We start from the raw sequence: 22,602 nt of genomic DNA, 5'->3' as shown, positions 1-22,602 counted from the left end.
CCCTATATTCGATTTTGAGCACGGTAGGCAAGTTTTTTCAATGACTCTAATCTTGACGGCCGACCCCAGCGTTTGTGATTGCACAATTACCACCAGTTGTTCTCCATACGCCCCAACGCAAGTTACTGATATACATTGTTATTGGAGTGTCCATTCTGAGTATTGTTGTGCATTCTGAACACTTTTGCAAGAGAGCAACGGGGCGAGTACAGCTAAACATTAGGTCTGAAATAAACAACTTTCAAGTTTCAGAGGGAGCCAGATTCGCATTACGTGTTGATACAAGTAAATAACCACGAGCCAAACGCAAAAGAACTTGCTTGTAATTGACGAGCAGCATTGGCAGTCAGCTAACAAAACTTCAATGTTGCGATGCCATTGGATCCGCTTGTTAATGGCAGGAGATAGAGCCTTGGGCAGCCAAAGGAGGTACTAGTTAGCAGATAGAGTATTCGTTTTTAATTCCTTGTGTCTGGTGACAATATTGTAATGTTCTGAGCTGACAATAGAAGCAGCCTTTGCTGCATCTTGTTCACGTTGACGAACCCAAATATGCACTCATAAAATGTGGGATGAGAGGATAATAAAATGCTTCACCCAGCATAAGATGTGTTCGTGTTGCTATTGTTAGCAATAGATGCTTGCATTTGATGATTTGAGAACTGTTGGCTATGTTGAAAACTTGGCAGACTGTGTTTGAGATAGACATCATTTTGAAACACGAAGATATGCAAAGTGTTTGGCATCTACTACTCTGTAAGGTTTATCATCGTCCTTAAGCAGGTACTCAGTGACACTACTGTCAAAATGTATCTGTCAACGAGGACCCTTCTCGTTGCCAGCAGGCCCATCCTCCCCAATGCTACAGTTTTCTTATATGAATTATCGTCAGTTGGGAATTGTGACATCCAGGGCATAGCTGTCCTTCTTCGCAAAGGAGGGAGATGCAATAAAGGGGCAAGATGAGAGGAGCTAGATAGTTCTCCTCGAATGGCAGTAATAGTATCCTATCTCTTCAGAGGACGCTCATTCAACTCATCATCATCCACCAACACTCTCTTTTAGTGCTACGGATGCTAGCGATGGTAAAGGTGGGATCAACAAGGCAGGCAGAACGTTGACGATTCAACTGGGGCTAGCCTATTGGGTGGTGGTGTTGATCCATGAGAACTAATTCTACAAATTTGAGTAAGAAGTGATTTATCAGAAATAAATTATTTATATAAAAGAGTAAGCAATTAATCAGGTAAAGAATATAGTTTATTACATTGGAAATAAGAGGGTTTATATACTATTCGAATTGAGGGATTTGATGTGAGGATAAGATATCAGATGGGTTGATTTGGGTGATAGGATAATAGATTGGATCTATTATCCTGAACATGCCATGATACGGATCGTAACTGAATCCTGTTTCATGTCAAAATTTATGATCTGATGTGATCTGCGCTTGAACTGATTGTTCCTAGCCATTTGGAGATCCGGTTTAGAAATGATACATCAAGAAGGTCTTGAACAATACATAACTCTTAGGACTACGCAATGAGTATTGGTACAGGTAAGCTGGTATAATTTCATCACATGCTTTCGTTTGAAAATCCTGAAAACATTTAAAAATCAGGTCTAATTGTGTACAAGCTATATAATAGCATCAATTACGGTATATACCTATGTTGCTACACTGTAAAAAGTAGCTTGAGGAGAAAGTGAATGTACCCTAAGATGCATGCTTGTATGCAACAACTAAATTGCTTTCATTGAGACATGAACAGTGTCCATTCTGAAGAACATTAAAGGTGTGACTATATACTTCTACTTCCATTTGATTAAGGCTTTATTATTATAAAAGACAAAATAACATTAGACAGATCAATAGGAAACCAACTAGTTGTAGACCTTCGCTGCTTCGATCCATCAACCAATCAGATTGCTTGAAAACTCCGCTGACCTAAAAAAAAATTTGCGAGGGTTTCCCCCTGTTTTGATGTGAGGCAAAATTTTAAGCTCCGATATATATAGCAATATAGCCGTTACTATCATCAAATTTCCCCCAGGTGCTAGAGCATGCCTTACTTACCCCACCTAGCTTTAGATTCTGGCGTTGAGACTCTCAATCATCACTAAAGTAAGTAATGATAACCAAGTGGAGGCGGCCTATCTACCTCCTAGCCTCGGATAATGTCTTGTTGAGCTTCAGGGATAGGCACATCCACACAACGTAAAAAAGGTATGCTTCAAAGAAACATAATCAAAGGAACAAATGAATATAATACTATAAGAGTATAGTAGTGCATGGGCAAAAAAGGGATACTCACACAAAGTGATTCAAAGAAAAGTATAACAAGTACAACATCAGAGATGCTCAAAAGAGCTCGTTGTTGCAACAAAATTGCATACATGAGCAAAGTGCATGGTAATAGTCGAATGTAAAGTAACGCAAACACACAAAACTGCAAAAGCAATGGTGGTGCAAGTTTGCACTGCAACATAATGACTAACGTTGTCTCATGTGAAGCCACAGAGGCAACGAAACCAGCGAAAGAAGAAGAAAGCGCAACAAAGTAAATATCATGATAAAATGCATTATCACGAGAAAGGAAGCAATAATACAAACGTTCAAAGAAGTTTTATATCATTCCGACCAGAAGAAAGAAGATACTTACCACTTACCACCACCACAGATAGACCAGAGGATACACAATCACCAGATATAGACCAGAGAAAAAGCATGCACCAGACACAGTACACCAGAGAAGACCATATTAGCAACAGCAGCAGCAACACCAGCACCGTGGAAAAACCAGAGAACAAACGACACCAGAGACCAGACAAAGACCAAAAAACAAGCAACACCAGCAGAGACCAGACAAAGACCAAGAAGCAGACAGCAGAGACAGCAGAAAAGAAATGGCAGCAGCACCCACGTCAAAAAAGCAAAAAAATTATCAAAACCTAACAAACAAATTCAGTTAGTACTGATTCTACGTCTTCCAGTGCTCGTTTATCGAATGATACCTACTAAATCCCTCTTCAAAGAAGCAGTGTCAAGTTCTTTTAGCAATACAAGGCAGTGTGATCAGAAGTTGGAGTGTTATTATCATTCGAACGGTTTCCAAACCAACATGGTTTGATACTAAACGCGTTTTGCAAAAGGAAAAAAAAACGGGATATAGAAAAATGAGAGGGCGTCCTATCCGACGTCACGGCTAGTAACTTTGGCCTCAGTCTTCTGCCACAGCAGCTGTCGCTGCGGCACTCTAATTTGGATTTGTGCAGTTGTCATTTTTGTGTTCAAATCTGGCTTGATCTGACATCCTTTAATCGTTTTTGCTAAATTTGACTATAAAAATTGTCATTGTTATACTTTACTTTCTAATGCATCTATAAAGTGTCAATGAAGGCGCATCGAATGATGCTGGCTCCATTCAGCTTCCACACCAACAATAATGAGCAATTTACAAAAATATGAAAACAGGTTTTCTGTGGATATGTCAAAATTTAACATATACAAGCCTCATAGAAAGGGTTTCCACTGTTGCATTCCATCTTTACGATCAATTTGATCTGGTATGTATCATAAGAAAAGTCTTCATTTTTGAGGTGAAAAACGCGATCGTTTGGTTTTCAAGAATTTTCCCTTGCTAATACACATGAAAAATATGCGAATTTTCATGGATTTGCAATGACCCAAAGAAATTTGAGATAAAGCATCAGGAAGTAAAGTGTGGCCAAAAGGAGGCGTGTGGTACTAATCCAAGCCCTCAAAACGCTTTGTGGCATGAGTTATTCGTGCTTGAAAATGACTAGATTTGAGCAGAATTCGACCTAAAACGAAGGGGGTAGTCGGTTGCATTGCCAGAAGAGTAAGTCAATTACGCTTGCGGAATACATCTACTATGATCTGCATTCCGACAGTTCATCCAGTTACCAGATTTAGATATAAACTGTATGTACACTGGATTAGATGTACGATATCGATTTATACTACAAGAAGATATGGACTTCAGGTACGCTAGTACTATAAGATTCATACTATGTAAGATATAGGCTATAAATGGCACCACGGACATGGATGGCGCTATAGACTTATACTTGTATTCCGACATTGACTACGGATGTTTACTATATCTGGATAAGCACCAAGATTAATGCAATAGGAGCTTGGTTCTTCAGATGTGCACTTTATGATCCACGCTATTGTTTAGAATAACGAAATATAGACAGAGTAAATACAATTAGAACTGAATACATTTATTATGTTATTCCAAGATTGAATGGGGATCAAAACTAGTGTGGATATCAAAGGTATTTATAGTTATTTGACAGTGCCGCAGCAATAGGCACTTAATCTTGAATGCGGGATAATTGTATAAGCCTTGAACCAGTAGCGAGGATGTGCTGCATCAGAACTTATGAACCACCAGTCAAGGATAAACAACAAAGATGATCCAGGATAGAGTGTTCTTCCTAATAGCTTTGACGGAAGAACATTTGTCGGAATTGAAACCCACTTCCAGGGACGAAAGGCCATAGGCTACCACTCTCCAGGAACCAGGATATAGATTAGCCATTTGATGGCACCACTCATGTTCCTTCGTGCTGCTTGAATAAAGACCTCTCACTTTTACTATGCATCTCAGCTCATTCTCAGATCCTCTTATGTAATAAACGACGCCTAATACATTTGCCTCTCAGAGATGATCTATACCCTAAACAGCTATAAGTCACATGCTTATATCCGTGATACTAGCTACAGATAATTTATGTACTACAGACTTGTACTGTATATGAGACATGCTATAGACATGCCATATATCCAGATACATGCTAAAGATGTATGTTCAGCGATATACATGTAATGAAATAGCCACCCAAACGCAACTTAATTGAAAACCAAAGTTCATCAAATAGCACTCATTCAAATTCATGCTATTTGGATCTATTAATGAAAGCGCTCAAATGTACATCAAAAACCCATTTAAAAATACTAAAGTAAAGATACACGCTTATATCGCACATCGTGTGAATGAATCACTCCTGATCACAGTGTATTCAATCACACCCATGATGGTCGTAATAGGTGATGGTATCTTTATCCAAATAGAATTAAATCAATAACAAGCATATTCAAATATGACAACTATGCCCTGCTGCCATAGTTGCACAATATCCCAGATAAAGGATTCCATGCTTCAATAACAAACATCACACTTTAAACCATCAAGGTTACATTAAATCATGCTATGACGATAGCTCACCCAAGCCCATCAAGGTTACTCAAATCGACCCTTATGGCCAGTGCTCCTGCATTGACTACCACTTTAAATCAAACATCAACAACATTTGCCAGATATCGCAATAGCAGCACCTATTGCTCTCTATCATCACTAATCCTACAAGCCAGATGCAAATGTATAAATACTCTTCTTTTTTTTACTCAATTCCAGGATCTTCAGTTCATTTTATACACAAAATAAAATACAGTTGATTTCTATTGTATTTTACTATTGCTTTATTTTTTTTTTGTGAAATCTATTTAAACCTGATTTCACTGCAATACACTCAGATATGTACTATTGATATAGACTAAGGAGATTGTACCTATCGGATACATGCTACTAGATCGATATTAATTATCCTTATAGAAAGAATAGATCAGGGTACTTTGGATGAGAGTCTAATTATTCATCCAGGCAAAAGCTAAATCATGATTAGCGTGCTGGAGTTGTCTTTTAGCATGATTAGACATTAGTTGATCTGAGTTGACTTATTTGTCAATCTAATTAATATAACTTTTATCCATTGTTATAGTATATAAGAAGGATCATCTATCTGACCAGTAGAGAGATACTTCAATTTTACTTTACACCTGTCAGTTTGCTAATAAAAAATACCTTTTTTATCAAGTTGACTTTACTGTTTTTTTTAATTCTTTTTTTCCGTGAATTTTAGTCTATAAAGCCTCAAAGTCCACATGCTGGTTTTAGGATGCAGACCTGTGTATTATCGACTATAGTTAATTTCAAAGGGACATTTGATAATAGTGTAATCGCAATTTGGTGCACTGCTACTAGAGTTTAATACTGTCAAACTTTGTGGAGCCTCGCATTTTTGCGTTGCTAACTGAGGGCCTACTTCATGAGGTAATCAACATTGGAGATGCTATTTTTATGCGGAGAAATATACATATTTTAAATTGGAAAAATTATTATTCTTGAATAAAGCAAGCTACAGTTGTCTAGTCTTGACAACAACGTTCTTCAACATGTCAGGTATCTATTGATAACTTGAAATTAGCAAGTTAATATGTCCCTTTTCGTACACTCCGATTTTAAAAACGTCTTCCCAAATTTATAGATACGAGGTATACACATGCGGAAGCTTAACGGAGCTTCAATTTCTATTGTTCTGAATGATGATCCATGGGATTCCGAAATCTATCGACCTTAAAAATACGCGTTTCTTGATAGTAAACGCCCCTTCAAACTTATATGAAACTTGTAGAGAATTTAAAGGAAAATACAATGGTATTTATATCAAGTCTCTGGTGTACATTGTTCACCTGATATTTGATACGATATTTTTTGCCATTTTTTGGCTGATTTCTGAAGATTAATCAGTATCTGCCATCAAAACATTTTGTCAAGCATTACTAAGCATTGTAAACCAAAAAATTTCCTATCGAATGAGCTATTGCTTGAAGCTCTGACATGACTCTATCATGAAATATTGAAAATATTGTCTTGACCAAAAAATCGTCACCAGATTTTTTGCTTGCTATCGCACGTAGATTTCGAAGAAAAATCCACGATTTTGCATGATACTCTTTTTTGAACATATCTCGACAAATACTCACTGGATTTGCACAAAAAAAAACCATTCGATAGCTCTACGCTATATCCATTATAATATAAAAGCTTTAAGTTTTAGATGTACGTTCCCTTCATAAATTTGCTCAGAATCATATATTTTATGTACTACAAGCAGGGGATATTCAACGTTTTTTTTTTATTTATCTATAATAACCATACCATCGTATGGAGAATTAAAAAAGAAGCTAAAGTCATTAAGCTTGAAGCTCTCGTTCACTTAGTAAGATCCAGCGGTATGGCCCTTTGAAAATCGGTCATTTGGAACATTTTCCGTCACTACTCATTGACATCGCCCTCAATAACCCCACATCAAACATGCCCTACTCAATCAAAGTACCTTCTACAACCTCTACTACACATACATTCCACATTCATATAGTAATTTAAAAACTTTTACTAGCAGCATCTATTTTTCAAAATGAACTATTTTCTAAAATCTCCCTTTTCTCAACAACCATGCTACCTACGCAAATTTCAATTGCACCATCGTTTAGAAGGCAATAGCGGGGTCTCAAATCAACCAAATTTCCGATATCTGGGGTTGAAATTTGAAGAGCCGTTCCTTGGTTCCTTACTGCTGTAATCCTCTATACTGAAAGAAATGCTTCTCAGTCTCTTTCTTCTTCTTATATCAATTAATTTTGAAAAACAGTATGCTAGTAATTAATGCAGCTTCCAAAGAATGAAGTTCTAGATTTACGTAAAAATGAAGGCAACAATTAGCGATTGTATCCCGCGTGCAACAGAAAAAAAATAGATCAAGGTAAATTTTTTCAGGTCTCATATCAACAAAAGCAAAATGTGGGTTAATCCTGATCGAACAATGCAGAGGATAAAACTGTTATCAACGGCAAAAGAACGCATAAAGCATCATCCAAGTAACGAAGGAAATTCTTCGCCTTTTTTTTTTTTTTTTTTTTTTTTACTCCGTTGACTCGTGAATAATATACATTGTTCTCAAACTTTGTTCGATTTCTCTTGTTTATCTCTATGAATGCATTGCTCGTTATCGTGAAAGTATTTCAAAAAAAAAGTATTACATCTCGTTCTCTTGCTATAGGAGAGAACCGTGCAAAATAATATGTGGATAGCAATTTATACAAATAAGGGGGAAAAAGATAATGATTATATAGTAGTTGTAAGTGGTATGTATGATCTGGTTAAAGTTGTTGAATATATGTACTTAAAAAGCACTATTTACGGTTCGCACCTGTCACTTCAATAATAGTTTTGGTGCTGTTGGTGCTGCTGGTGATAATTGTTGTATTGTGGGTACGGCTGCTGGTATTGCTGATGCTGAATACTATATGACAGATTACTACTGCTTCCATTATGACTTCCATTGCTCTGGTAGTATGGTGTTGACGACCATGGCTGACCTTGGGCATGTGAAGTCAGACCTACTTGATCACTGCCAACAGATGATAAACTATTTCGTCTTGTAAATTGCGATCCCATAAGAGTGCTTGAATTGGAGGAGGATACTTGTGGGTAATAATTTGGCCTGCCAGGATTATTATTTACGCTTCCTGTGAAGCTGGGTTGTTGCTGGTGTTGTTGATAATGCTGTCTAGGTGCTTGCTGATGAGGATAATAGTTATTCACAGATAAACTATTCATACCCACTTTAGGTAGAGTTGGTTGAGGTAGTGATTCCATTTCAATACTGTCCTTCTTTGAGGATTTCTTTTGGTGGTGATGATGGCTGTATTGATCAGCTTTTTTGTTCTTTTCTATTCTCTTCTTTGCTTGCTTCTTCAACAGCTCTTCAATCCTATCGCAACCAAATATGAGTATGTTTACAGCAGCCTTTTGTAGCTGAGAAACCTACCTTTTATCTACTTTGTGGCAGCAGTACTCCTTGAGATTACCTTGAATATGACACAAAACGGGAATATAAATGATGGCAGCAGCGCAAAGTAATATAAACGAGACTGCAAATACAGCAGTAGAGAAGATCATGGTGCCTGTCATGATTCGTTGAACCGTGTTTCTTCCCAAACCGTCGTTTGATATCTTCAACCCATTGTTAATTTGAATCCATGCGGGTATGATCGTTTTAAGTGTAACAACGTTAATTACTTGTCGAGGTGCTTCTGCCAAAAGCAGTTTTTTCCAACCTATATTTAAACATTTTCTGTAAATTGCCATTATTTTGTGCACTATACTTGTATTCGTCTTACCTTTCAAAGTGAAAAAAACGAAAAACGCAATAGAGTCAATTTGCTTTCTTGAGCGGTTAATTTTACCAAACAAGCAAAAGTATTTGTAATCCTTGACCGAGTACCATCGATTGGCAATGACTGAAAAGAAGGCCAGCGAAATATCTCTCGATTCGACTATTCCTCTTGATTTCCTAATGTCCCAAAACAAAAGCACAAATGAAATCATGATTGCGCCCAAGAAAATCCACTTTGCAACGTCGGGTGGGATGGACGCATCTGCATTGATACTTGAATTGCCAATGACAAGTAGCGAAACTGAGCAGTGTATCAGTATCTTGGTGTCATGTCAAATTTGTAGTATAGCTTACCTGCTGTCCACAAATCTGCCACATAGACCAGAAAGCCCTTTATCATTAAGATGTACATAAACATGTAGCTAGTTCGTGCTGGACAAGAGGGATCGTAGAATTCATTGATATCAATATAATCAAACTTGTGATCCTTTACTACTTCTCGCTTCCATTTGGGGCCTTTGCTTCCTCCACAACACTTGTGCAAATCAATATTTTGGCTCCATCATGTGCTCTTTCTCCTTGCTTATTTACCATTTTAGATTATATAGATCGCTGTAAGTACACAAAGAAACTGGATGATCAGAACAAGGATTTCAACCAGTTTGTAAGGTTGTCTTCTTTATTGGAGTGAAAAGAAAAGAACAAGCGTATCACAAAGCAAGCACAAGACAATTAAATACTCCCTTTTCTCAAAATTTTGACCCAACCAACCGTCTTTCTTTGATTCAATTGCAAAAGGGAGAGGGCAATCAGGCACGAGAATTAAAGCGGGGTTGCTGCTGTGTAAAAATAGACTGATCACATCACTTGCAATTATTGAAAAAGACACAAAAGTAGACAAATATATATGCTTGCATTAATTAAGCAATCAGGCAGTACATTACAGCCATTATATGTCCAAGATTTTCAAATCAAATCATGTCAATTTCTTTCAATGATGCTGGTTAAGAGATTTTCTTCGACATGTCTCGCATTGAATAGTCAAGACAGCTTTCATAGATGGATAACATAGCCATACGTTGAACTCTAAGATATATGATATGCTGACAGACCGTCCTCTGTTAGCATCAGTGTTACCACATTGCGTGAATGGGGTTGTGCGTCATGATGTATATTGCAAGTAGGGCTTGTTCAGCAGTAACCTCGGTTTTCAGCTGTGAAAACCAACATCTCCTATTTTTTTTTTTTTATCTGTTCAAAGAGGTCAGAGATGTGGATGCCTTCGTTCCAAAGATTTAAGGTTGCATGGTGAGGCAGGCAACCCAGGTAGCCGTACCCGATGGATTCTGGTCAATCAAAGTACGTCATTTGGTGATGAATACGTGGCGGGCATTTCTGTGATGCTCAATTGAATTTTCCTTTGTGGCTCTTTATTATAGAATTTGATTATTAGCATACACATTTTACCGTTCTTTTTTCCTTGTTTAATACCACTATTACAACTACTTTTTAAAAAATGAGATTGGCCGTTTATGGCTGCGTATCCTCCATACTGGCTATTGGAGTGGTACTTTCCGCAATGCATCAACGCTCAAATTTTTATGCTGCTTGTATCTATCTTTCAAAGTCCAGCGCATGTATGATGGTAAGCTTGGTAGAATACTTACTTAACTACAGGCAGTAACAGTAGATTGGTGTAGATTCTATTAAACATGGGTCTTATTATATCAGTGTTATTCGGCAAAGCATTACAAGCCATCTTTTTTGGACGATTAAGAGCAATTGAAGTCGAGGTTAGCTAGCATGAGAGACAATGTTGTTCTGGCAGCTTACATTCTCTCTGTAGCATTTATACGAGAGATCCTGGTACGCAGTGACAGAAACATGCTTGGCAATGACCATCTTCCGAGAAGAGTTTGACTTGCAGTTCATTGTTGTCTTTACCACCTTACTGTTCTTGAAGATATTTCACTGGCTATGTCAAGATCGTGTTGAATTCGTAAGTTGAATACCGAGGATCAATGCAGCGTAGTAGCTTACCAGTATATATATTAGATGGAGCAATCTCCGGCAAACCGCGTTACATTCCATGTTCGAATGATCAATCTCTTGGCAATTCTGCTCCTGATAGATTCACTATTAGCTAATCATGCCATTCATGTCACCCTGACAAAGGGCCCCAATATGATGATCATGTTTGGCTTCGAAGTAAGTCCATTTGATACGACACAAGCATGCCAAAGCTAATATGAGGGCTAGTACACCATTTTGATATGCTCAATCTTGTCAACGATTGGAAAATACATACTCAATGTGATTGACATGCGAACAGAACAGACCTGGGAGGGGAAATCCATGTATGTGTTTTACTTGGACCTTGTAACAGGTAAGATGGGCATGCAAGAAGCTCTCGGTGAAGTATGGCTCATCATGTTGTCTACTAGATTTCTTCAAGCTGATTACCTACCTTGTGTTCTTTTTGTACATTTGCTTGAACTATCAATTGCCTCTGCACATCATTCGAGATGTTTATGTCACCTTCAGATCATTCATCCAGAAATGCAGAGATCTTTATCGTTACCGAAGAGCGACTCGCAACATGAACGAACTATATCCCAACGCAACTGCCGAAGATTTATCTCGATCAAGCGATAGCACCTGTATTATCTGTAGAGAGGAGATGCAGATTGTGGATACAACGATGGATGAGGATAACCCGGAAGCAGCAGCTTATCGAGGCGATACCGAGCAAAATTTGGATCAGCCCAAGAAACTGCCCTGTGGGCATATATTCCACTTCCACTGCTTGCGCAGTTGGCTCGAGAGACAGCAAACGTGTCCTACATGGTAAGTGAGAGACAACTAGCATTTCTGCGCATTCTATTTATCTTTGATTGTGTGTAGTCGTCGTTCTGTATTGACTGAGGCAAACAATCAAAACCAACCACAGCCTCAAGATCAAGCACAGCAACCACCACAACCACCTCAGGCCCCACCACAGCAGCCTAATTATCATCAACCGCCACAGCAACCATTTGTGCAGTCCTTATTCAACCACATACCTATTCCCTCTGGCCCTACTCATCAAACAAACTCTTCTTCATCCTTAAACATCCTGACACCATCAAACCAACCGAGCAATATACCTGGTTTGATACCACTCGTTCCTCTGAACCCTCAACAATATCAACACTCTCAGCAAAACGGAAACACACTTCCTATCACTTTGTCAGAAGATGATTTGCGCATCTTGTCAACCTCTACGAGAGATGCACTGGAACAAAGACTGAAAGTGTTGACAAGTGTGGACGAGCAACTATCTGACACGATCATCAAACTGACACGGGTATTGAGTGTGATGCCTCTAAACACACCTTCTCAGGAACAGCAACATCAGCAAATGAGCCAAGACGTGCAAGATGCTGTCTCACAGGATGAAGTCGTTGCATCTACTGTGGCCCCAGAAAATCAAAGCGAACAACAGCAGCACGACGTGAGTGATAGAAGAAGAGAGAAAATGCCTGATTACAGTGCCTCTCCCCAAGTTGAACAAGAATAGTTATGAATAAATTCCAGGGATGCAGTCTCTTCCCAATTGTACATGTAATCTATTCGAGGTGGCAACATCTTTATTTGATAGCTACTAATGCGAAAACTGGCCAAAAAATCGAGGCTTCTCTCTCACATTGACATCGCAGCCTGTAATGTATTCATGTTTTTCATACACAGGACAATGAGTTGTGATGCACTGCAGTATACTCTTTGCAACTGACTCTCCTTCCAGCCAAGCCGAGTGCACAAAGCCATAGGTAGCACTGGATGTAGCCTCCCCTGCAAACCATAATCTATTCTCCAATGGTGCTCGCATGTTCAGGTGATGCTTCTTGAGCGCACCAATAGGCCAGTTTGAATAAGAACCTCGAAAGAGAGGGTGCTGATGCCAGCGTGGGATCAAGATGTCGATAGGTGGTTCAACCTGGACAGAGGGGAACATCTTTTGGAGCACAAGCATAATCTCATGTTGCACTTGGGTGTTTGTCATTCGCTCTATTCTCTGAGATTCCGTATCTGTCGTGGTTACCATCAAGATGTTATCTCCTGTAGCAGCTGGTTTGAAGAGATAGCCTGGTGCATTTAGATTTTGCCATACCGTGTAGTATCCACCATGCTGTGTCACGTTATTGGCATACAGGGCAAACTGTAAATCATATATGTTTATATTGAATCTGATTGTTTGTTACACTGACGTACCTGCCAATCTCCCCAGAACCTTTTCTTGAAACGAAGGAATATCTTTGTATAGGTCGTCATGTGGAAACTGAGCAGAGATTCTCTCTTCCATTCAGGGAACATGGGCGTGAACCGGACCAAATCACTTTGCAATACGCCTAGTCTGTCGCAAAAAAATAAGCAGGTCAGGATAGCAACAGCAGATAAACAATGGACCACTTACGAAAATGTGCATATTGCATATTCGGCCTCAATGACATGTCCATTTGAAGTGATTACTGTCACATTTTGGTCATTGTAAATGACCTCTGTAACTAACGTGTTGAGCATGAGACGGGCGTCATCCGTGTGTAGAAATGTCGCAAGCTCCTTCTTCAAGACGTAATTAAATCCTCTATTCAAAGAAAGAAACGTGATGAGTGATGGAAGAGGTGGATAGCACAACAAGAATGATCAGCACCTTTCATCGACTACAAATTCATTGCCAAATGGGTAAGTGCCTGTAACTGAATCGACGGTGCCAGTAGCATAATCAAGTGAGCACATTTCAGCTGGCTCAGAAAACTCCCAATCAATGTTAAAGTACTCTACAGCTGCCTTCAGTGGCGTGTTAGGCTTCCATCCTAGTAGACTCAGAGCTGATCTACTTGATAGGTCCACTTGTTGACGCTTCATTCTTTTGTCTGTTACTGTGTATTAGTTAACGGTGTTTGTGTTTGTGTGTGTATCTGTAAATATACCTGCATAATCTACAAGCTTGACTTTGACTGATTCAAATTCATTGCTGACGTTGATCCCCTCTTGTTGATCTTTTAGCAGCCCAGAATCATCGAAATAAGCAACATTGTTCTTGTCGTTGGGTGTCGTCTTTAGTCCATGCTGCATGGCCATTCTATGGATGGGATTATCGCCTTTGCCGTAGATCTGCCATCAAATCAGCACTCGTATAGGCATGTCAAATCATGGCATCATGCATACCCAATTGGCACCCAATTCTACATAGCTATTGCCAAACGCTTCATGCTGCACTCTGCCTACACACTTTGTCAGAGCATCATCTCCATAAAGCGTCTGTCGAGGTTACCTCCAATGAAGGATTGCGCATCCACGATAATGTAGTCGTGCATCCCCGCCTTGGACAATAATTTAGCAGCTGAAATGCCGGAAGCACCAGCGCCCAAAATGGCCACCTTGGTCGTGATATGCTTTGATTCAGCTGATAGCAGCAATGCCGACAGCAATAGCAACCTAAATTTCATGATAGTAAAAAGAATGAATAGATAGAAAAAGAAGCAAATCAAGCCTTTTATCTTTAAATGCTAATTTATGGCTACACAACACAACACAACAAAAATCATTCATGTGATGAAGGATTTCATATAAAAAAAGAGGTTTATTTTACTGCCAATATAAATTTCCTTTGAAAATAAAGAGGGAAAGAGGGGAGGAAATGCTGTCATAATGTGTATAAGAGAGGTTGCCTTCTAAGAGAAAGAGAGAACATATAAAAAAAAATGCTGTTATTCATGAAAAAATGCATAGAATGAATGATAATACTAATAAAATTGTATAGAAAAAAAAAAAAAGAGACAAATAAATAAATTACTAAAAAGAAAAAAAAACGATATCATGAGATGCTTATAAAGTGTCATTGTTTTTGTTGGATTTTTTGTTGTTTTTTTTTGGGATTCATGTTGATGTTGTTATTTGTATATATTTTAGGCGCCAAAAACGATGTTCATATTATCAGGTGATGTTATAAAAGGAGAGTATTGCTGATCAACATAGGGTGCATAAATAGACTGATAATTGTTCGCAGGGCTATTCTCATTCATAGGATTGGAGTTGGGGCTGTTGTTCGCAAACATGCTGTCCATGTTAACGTCAAACTGCTGATGATGGTGGGCGTAGTTGGAATATGGCTCGCTCAGGTGGGTCGTTTGCAATAAATGATGCTCGTCTTGTAACTGTTGTTGTTGTTGCTGCTGCTGCTGCTGCTGTTGCTGCTGTTGCTGTTGCTGTTGCAATTGAGTCGGTTTGAATGGCGATAATAGCGTCATTGGCAGATGGTTCAGATTGGACGAAGAAGACGAGGCATAGTTTACACCCACCTTGTTGTTGAATGGGTCACCTGTGTATTGCAATGTGGAGCTAGGTGAAGAGGCAGATGATGAGCTAAAGTCATCCTCCAAGGAAGATGAGCTCTTTCGCATTGCCGAAGCAGCAGCAGCAGCAGCAGCAGCAGCAGCAGCATTTGTCACACCATTGGAACTCCAATTGGGCTCGTCCTCGATAGTAGATGGCTCAGGATAATACGATGCATTAAACAGTTGCTGCTGTCTGCCATTCAGAATGATACTGGAGGATTCCGTGGTAGTTAGTGAAGTATTACTGCGACTGGAGCTCATGGGCGTGTTTACTGCATCGAGGTTGGGCTGAATAGCGGTATCGGTGGTAGCGGTGGGCGGTTGAATATCAGGCATATCAAAATCAAGATCAAGCATGGGACTCAGCGTGCTGCATCGACTGCTGTTGTGGCTGCTGCTCATACTTCCACTGCCACCAGCAGAAAGAGCAGTAGACCAGCCAGAGGAGCGAGCATCATCGAATGAATGGCGAGAAGAGTTGGAGTAAAACCCAGTGTCCTGAGGCTGTTGATTGTGATTGAGCATTTGCTGTTGCTGATGCTGCTGATGCTGATTTTGCTGCCTTGTGCCGTAGGCTGTATTAAACATGAAATTGCGTTGATAGTCGTCTGGAGAAGACGAGTCATCGTCATTGTTGTTGTCGCCTCTACCGCTCAAGGAAGAGACATGATCGTACTGCTGAATTTCGTGTTCAAGGCGGTGATGCTGAGCCAGATGGTCAGATCGAGGAAAGTGCTTGCCACACACAGTGCAAATAAACATGTGTAACGACTGCATATGACGCTCTAGATGCTCGGGCCGTTTGAACAAATGCCTGCAATCAGGCATAGGACAATGGTAGTCTTGCTGTTGCTGCTGCTGAGCAATGGCCGTTGTGGTAGATGGACGCCAGCCGTGGGAGTGGTTTGCAGTCATCATGGGCATGGGAGGAGGCAGAGGAGCAGCAGGCGTCGCGATGATTTGGTTTGGGGCAAATCCCGCCTTGACAGCTGCCATGGCTAACCTGCTACTATTACTATTTACCATATTGGACGGCAAGTGCGACGATGCATACGAGGACGAATTCTGGTTACTAGCAGTAGCACTGCTGGGCGTACGAAGATGGCACTTGTCATGACGACGAACAACACGTTCAGGGCCACCTGCAGTGATATGTAAGGGATGAGGCTGATTCAAGACGGATGAAGAGACGGATGCAGCACGACGTCTACGTTGCTTGTAGGTTGGAGAGCCATCAAACAAGCTCAAATTGCCAAAAATAGTTTTAGTCTTTTTCATAGCATTCGAGTCAAGTGATTTGGATGGCAACACGACGCTGCTGCTGCTGTTTTTATTGTGCTGCAACATGCTGCTACTTGTGCTAGTACTATGACTCGTGTTGGACAAAGAGGGCGTGATTTCTAATTGATTGACTCCGTTGGAAATGGGATCCATGATATAATCAGGGTGGTGACGATACGAATTGGAGGGCTTGAGAGACATGTCGACTGTAGCATGCGTTGCTGTGCTGTTGCTGGCATCATCACGGAAGAGCAAGTCATCGGCTGTTGTAGTGGGAGAAGACAGCATGGAAGAGGATGTGCTTGAGATGCGACGGCCGTTGCGACGAGATGCTGTGCTGCTGGTGCTAATGGGGCTGCCGGCAAAGTAGGAGCCATAGCTTAAACGGTGGCTCTTTTGCTGCTGCTGAAGCAATTGCATCTGCTGCTTTTGGCCAATACTTGCAGGCACAGAGTTGACACGCGGTCTCTTGGCTTGAGAAGCAGCACGTTCCAATCTGGATTGGGAAGAGGACCATGGTGTGTGATTTGCAGTTGAGCTGGGTGTGGGCGAAGTAGGCCAATGTGGATCCGTGTCCAGATAGCTCGAATGATCTATGACTACAAGGTGAGTTACATGTCATGACATTCAAATTGCCTACATACGCTGATGGATTGAATTGAGCGACAAGCTGCTGTTGGGTACGGGTGTGCTCAAAGCCGAATTGGAGGCAGACAAGTCGTTTTCAATAGCCTGAGCGGTGGCAGCAGCCGACTGTGATATACTCTTTCTCAGCTGATCGAACAGCTCCTGCGTAGAATCGAGAGATAAAGAAGCTGCAGGTTCAGCTACGGCCTGGGTAGTAGGCTCCATACCCATCTTTTCGCGCTTGAGATCACGTTCAAGAGCATCAAGGAAAAGGCGATCATGAGGCACAGAAAACCAATAAAAAACCTTTTGCTTCTTTTGCGTGCGGATGCAATTGTTCTTATACAGCATGTCCAGTAATTCAGATTTGGGTTCTTCCAATCGAGCATCATGACCAGGTTTTAAGTTGCGCAAATCAGAAAATATGCCCTCTTCAAATTTCTTTGCATTGGTAACCGGCCTACCAAATGCATGGAAGCGAAATGTGAGCGAGCGTACAATATCCGTTCCTGTAATAAAGAACAAGTCATTCCATAGCACACACGAAATGCTCTCTCCAGTGCCGTTGGGCGGTGCTCCGCCGGGTGCTGCTCCTGCTGCTGCTCCTGAGCCTGAACCTCCAGGTAATGCAAAACGTTTTAAAGATTTGTTGTGCTCCCAATGTTGCGTTGCAGTGGCAAAGAAATACTTCATTTCGTCAATTTGGGCTAATCGAGTAGCAGTGTTGCTGTTGGAGGGCGTTGGCATGCCGTAGGTGGATGGCGAGGTGGACGCGACAGAGGGATTAGGCTTTTGCTCCATCTGCTTTTTGCTGTAAGTATGAGTTTTCATCATACTGGATCGTTGCATTGATTTTTTTTTGTGGGGTTTTTTTAAGAGTGTTTTTTTTTGCTTTAGATATATATATATATATATATAATGATGATGATGGTGAATAAGTATAGAATATAAAAAAGAGTCTCTTGCAATGTTATATGTAGATATAGTACAAATAGAGATGAAGAAGAAGAAGAAGAAGAAAGAAAAAAAAAAGGGTAAAATTGAATTGAGTAGATTTAATACAAAAGAGAGAAAGTGAAGAGAGAAGAAAAAAGCAAGGGGGGGGAGAATAACAATAATTGATGGGATTGAAGGCAAACGTGCAAAGAAATCCATGTAAACGGGGTTGGTGGACGACCTGCTGCTTGCGCTGCTTGTCCAAATGCTGACTTCAGTGGGGCTCCACACTATAAATCAAGTTTATCATATATGTATATATTCTTTCTGATATATATAACAAGGTTAGAAGGGGAAAAAAAATAATTAGATGCACCTTGTAGGTAAACAAACCTGCTAGTACACGCATTGATTTAAAATATCATCAACGATGATTGTAACCAATCACTGTGTAATTAAGGAGTAACAACAACATTCAAATTGGCTGATATTCACTTTAAGCGTAAATTGCAATCACCTCTATATACCTCTCCTTATTGCAATGTGGCAATCTATACACAATGTAACCGCCATTTTAATCTGCTGGGTTGTGTATTTATGCATACACGCCTATATACTAGCTATTGTATCACATGTGTATCATATACAATAAATGATGTATTGCACACTAAGTAATCATAGTTTCCCTCCCAATCAAATATTACGCCCTGCATGTGTATGTATACTGCATCTCATTCTGTTGTTGTTGTTGTTGTTGTTGTTTTGATGCTTGCTCTTGTTGTGGATGCTGTGATTTGCCCATCATTTTAGAGTGGGGTAGCCCTCAGGATGATGAGCCGTTCTCATCTAGGGGAAACAAACAATTTTTCGACATTCCGGAAGCGTTTCCGAATTTATTTTCTATTGTTCAAGATCTTGGATCGTCTTATTTGGCTCTCTTTCCCATGGATTACACATGAACCGACCATTCGATGTCAAACAATCCCATCACAAGCATGGATCCTCCATCCTTTACCTCAAAACGCCCAATCATCCATCAAACGTACTTGAAATCTCAGTTGCACATGCCCTGATTGACTGCTTGCTATATCTCATCATTTCGCAAATAACGCTCTACAAAGAAGAAAAAAAAAAAATGAAACTGTCTATTTTACCCCTGAGATTCTTGTTCTGAGTTAACACCAAGGTTAGCTCCCCCCTTTAAGCGATTTTTAGTTAACCTTTGTATTTGGAGCAGCCATTTTGACCTTCTCCTTTGACCCCTCTCGTCAATCAACAATCTCTCCTCTTTTTCAACTCTTTTTTCTTTCTCAACTTCTTAAACTTCTTTTTCTTCCAACTTCTTGCGTTCTCTCTCTCTCTCTCTCTCTCTCTCTCTCTTCAGTGTTAGCATGGCGGAGATAAAGAAGGATGGCAATCTTCAGGTCAAGGAGGATGGATTGAGAGCTTGGATTTGGTCAAAGCGATATGTCGTTTTACGTGAGCAGACAATCACATTTCATCGCAACGAAGTAAGGCCTAAGCAGCAGCCAAACATAACGCACATACGCTAACACTTTGTCTCTCTATCAGCAAACGGGCCAATGCGTAGCACTCGTATTTCTAAAGGAAATCACAGCCGTAGCACGTTCGGAACTAAAATCACATTGCTTTGAGTTGGGCACCAAGGCAAAGTCATATTATATCGCATGTCGTAACGATGAAGAGCTGTATTCATGGATGGATGAGATATACAATGTAAGTGCTTCTGTGTGAAATGGGGTCCTGTATGATCACTAAAACCATGGTAAAAGAGGTCACCGTTGGGCGCATCAGGCCCCACTAATTTTGTTCACAAGGTCCATGTGGGATTTGATCCTATCACTGGTGCTTTCACAGTAAGTGTGTTTGGTGATGGAGGATATCAAAAGGACAAATATTTATCCACGAGCGCAAACTAGGGCTTGCCTGATCAATGGAATGCATTATTGAAGGGCTCAAAAATCACACCCGAGGATGCCGCAAAGAACCCGCAAGCTGTATTGGAAGCACTTGAATTCTACACTGAGCAAACTCGCAGAGACAAAAGCGCATATGAGAGAAGTGACAACAATACAAGCAGCAATGGGTATAGGAAGAATCACAACTGGGAACAAGAAAAGAAAATGTCAAATCCCAAGCCCAGTCGATCCACACCAGCACCCCGACACATTCGTGAGGCTCCAGCTAGACCCACCCATAAACCAGCTGCTGCTGCTGTTGCTGCTACCAGCAACTCTCAACAACAACAACAACAACAACAACACCACCACGAAAAAGAGCCGGTCCTACCCAAAGTCGATATGAATCATATCAAAGCCATGGATAAAGATGTCTTGATGATGATGGAAAAGCTAAAGTTACAGCAACAGAGCATGAAGGAGAAGCAAACGTTTGTAGAAGAGTTAGCCAAGAGCAATCATGAGAGCAAGTCTTTCAAATCAGCAACACTAGCGCCCTTTAGCAGCACGACACCAGCATCGCCTACGCCTACGACACTCAGTGGCTCACTGCCTCGCAAAAACACATCCAATACGACCAAGCGTCATCCAGAAACTAGTAATGGTGGCACACGGAGTGCAGCCCCGTCTGATCGTAGCACACGATTTGAAAGGGAAAAAGAGAAGCTCAAGGAGGCAGCTGCTGCATTGGATCGTGATAAAAACCTCATGAAGCGAACACGCGACATAGAGATGTCGGTAACCGCCCAAAAGGACAAGCTACTTCTTTCTCCAGCAACACAGACACTGCCATCTAATAACAAGACCACAAGACGATCATCCATTATACCCAATCCCCAACCGCAAATATCTACGCCTGTGCCTTCTTCCAATAATGCAACCACTACGCCATCTCCCTCCACTAATACCACCACAGATAAAAAGGCCGCAGATATAGCAACAAACAAAAAACAAGATCAGAGAATCAGCACCATGAGTGATCACCAGATCATGGAGCGGTTGAGGTCGGTTGTTACTAGTGGAGACCCCAATTTGATCTATAAGCGCACCAAGCGAATCGGACAAGGCGCATCAGGCTCTGTGTACCTAGCAGACCACAAAACGACCAATGCAAAAGTAGCCGTCAAGCAGATGGATCTATCCAAACAATCTCGACTGGATTTGATTGTCAATGAGATTATGATCATGAAGGAATCTCATCACGGTAACATTGTCAATTTCCTTGATTCCTTTCTGGTGCGTGGTGATTTATGGGTTGTGATGGAGTACATGGAAGGAGGTGCATTGACAGACGTAATTGAACATAACACAATGACAGAGCAACAAATAGCGACAGTCTGTTATGAGGTGAGTGGCCAGTGTGCTGTTGTGTGTAATGTACTCAGCTTGTGAGACCTATCTAGACGGCAAAGGGGTTGGATCACTTGCACTCTCAAAATATCATTCATCGAGACATTAAATCTGATAACGTCTTGCTGAACTTTGCTGGTCAAGTCAAGATTAGTGATTTTGGATATTGCGCTAAACTTACAGATCAACGAAACAAGCGAGCTACCATGGTGGGCACGCCTTACTGGGTAAGTTGCTCTTATCTATTCATCCACCTGCTATTAACATCTCGTGAAAGATGGCGCCTGAAATTGTCAAGCAAAAGGAATACGGTGCAAAAGTCGATATTTGGTCATTAGGTATCATGGCCATTGAGATGATTGAGAATGAGCCGCCTTACCTCGACGAGGAGCCACTGAAGGCACTGTACCTGATTGCCACCAATGGCACGCCTTCTCTCAAGAATCCTGACAAACTATCCAAAGAACTGAAAAGCTATCTTGCAGTGTGTCTATGTGTAGATGTGAAATCTCGAGCCACGGCTGCCGAACTATTAGAAGTAAGTCTATTGCCTGCTGCTTATTGGCGTCTCAACTAATAATCTTTCTAGCACGATTTCATTAAAAAAGCGGGCCCAATTGACGTCTTACTACCTTCACTCTTGAAATTCAAAAAGAAATAAATCCCACCCCCCCCCCACCCCCACAACAAGCTTTCCAATTGCAGAATATAATGAAAAAATCATACGTTTTCTTTTCCTTTTTACTCCTTGCAGTGATATTGTGTTACTGTTGTACATGTTTGTGTTTGTACAGTTAGGCTTATTGATTTTGGCACTTTCTTAAAATAATGGGGCTACTCTATCGTAATGCCACTCTCCAATGTACTGGTTTTGAAAATGCAATATTACTTTTTTTGAGTGAAAGCTGGTTTCATCAATTTTTTGAGAAATACTGCCCTTGTTTCTTTGTATTCTTGAAGCTACTGCCTAACTGATGGGTATGCAAATAAACTAATTCAGA

The 22,602-nt window shown here is 40.5% G+C and overlaps 6 protein-coding genes across 6 annotated transcripts; 3 read left to right on the top strand and 3 right to left on the bottom strand.

Moving 5' to 3' along the window:
• Positions 1-2,578: 2,578 nt before the first annotated feature.
• Positions 2,579-2,956, top strand: ATC70_002989 (uncharacterized protein; the record flags this gene model as incomplete). Its single annotated transcript, XM_064822358.1, has 1 exon — positions 2,579-2,956. The coding sequence occupies one exon, from the start codon at positions 2,579-2,581 to the stop codon at positions 2,954-2,956; it is 378 nt and encodes a 125-aa protein (XP_064678958.1).
• A 5,134-nt stretch (positions 2,957-8,090) lies between these two features.
• Positions 8,091-9,645, bottom strand: ATC70_002988 (uncharacterized protein; the record flags this gene model as incomplete). The annotated part of the gene is made up of 5 exons (XM_064822357.1): positions 8,091-8,646; positions 8,704-8,992; positions 9,056-9,352; positions 9,406-9,586; positions 9,643-9,645. 5 exons carry the CDS (start codon positions 9,643-9,645, stop codon positions 8,091-8,093), a joined length of 1,326 nt encoding a protein of 441 aa, XP_064678957.1.
• A 985-nt stretch (positions 9,646-10,630) lies between these two features.
• ATC70_002987 (uncharacterized protein) lies at positions 10,631-12,610 on the top strand (the record flags this gene model as incomplete). Its single annotated transcript, XM_064822356.1, has 7 exons — positions 10,631-10,696; positions 10,752-10,844; positions 10,898-11,050; positions 11,107-11,259; positions 11,311-11,437; positions 11,496-11,898; positions 11,956-12,610. 7 exons carry the CDS (start codon positions 10,631-10,633, stop codon positions 12,608-12,610), a joined length of 1,650 nt encoding a protein of 549 aa, XP_064678956.1.
• An 84-nt stretch (positions 12,611-12,694) lies between these two features.
• On the bottom strand, positions 12,695-14,540 carry NIFU5 (NifU-like protein 5, mitochondrial; the record flags this gene model as incomplete). Its single annotated transcript, XM_064822355.1, has 7 exons — positions 12,695-13,249; positions 13,303-13,444; positions 13,505-13,675; positions 13,742-13,964; positions 14,022-14,205; positions 14,260-14,315; positions 14,366-14,540. 7 exons carry the CDS (start codon positions 14,538-14,540, stop codon positions 12,695-12,697), a joined length of 1,506 nt encoding a protein of 501 aa, XP_064678955.1.
• Positions 14,541-14,999: 459 nt separating this feature from the next.
• ATC70_002985 (uncharacterized protein) lies at positions 15,000-18,185 on the bottom strand (the record flags this gene model as incomplete). Its single annotated transcript, XM_064822354.1, has 2 exons — positions 15,000-17,302; positions 17,354-18,185. 2 exons carry the CDS (start codon positions 18,183-18,185, stop codon positions 15,000-15,002), a joined length of 3,135 nt encoding a protein of 1,044 aa, XP_064678954.1.
• A 1,478-nt stretch (positions 18,186-19,663) lies between these two features.
• ATC70_002984 (uncharacterized protein) lies at positions 19,664-22,262 on the top strand (the record flags this gene model as incomplete). Its single annotated transcript, XM_064822353.1, has 7 exons — positions 19,664-19,783; positions 19,845-20,009; positions 20,066-20,149; positions 20,213-21,598; positions 21,655-21,828; positions 21,879-22,139; positions 22,191-22,262. The coding sequence occupies 7 exons, from the start codon at positions 19,664-19,666 to the stop codon at positions 22,260-22,262; spliced, it is 2,262 nt and encodes a 753-aa protein (XP_064678953.1).
• Between the last annotated feature and the right edge of the window lie 340 nt (positions 22,263-22,602).

Source organism: Mucor velutinosus, assembly GCF_035048745.1.
Source record: "Mucor velutinosus strain NIH1002 chromosome Unknown tig00000165, whole genome shotgun sequence".
Lineage (NCBI taxonomy): Eukaryota > Fungi > Mucoromycota > Mucoromycetes > Mucorales > Mucoraceae > Mucor > Mucor velutinosus.
This window is presented reverse-complemented; position numbering and strand designations above follow the sequence as displayed.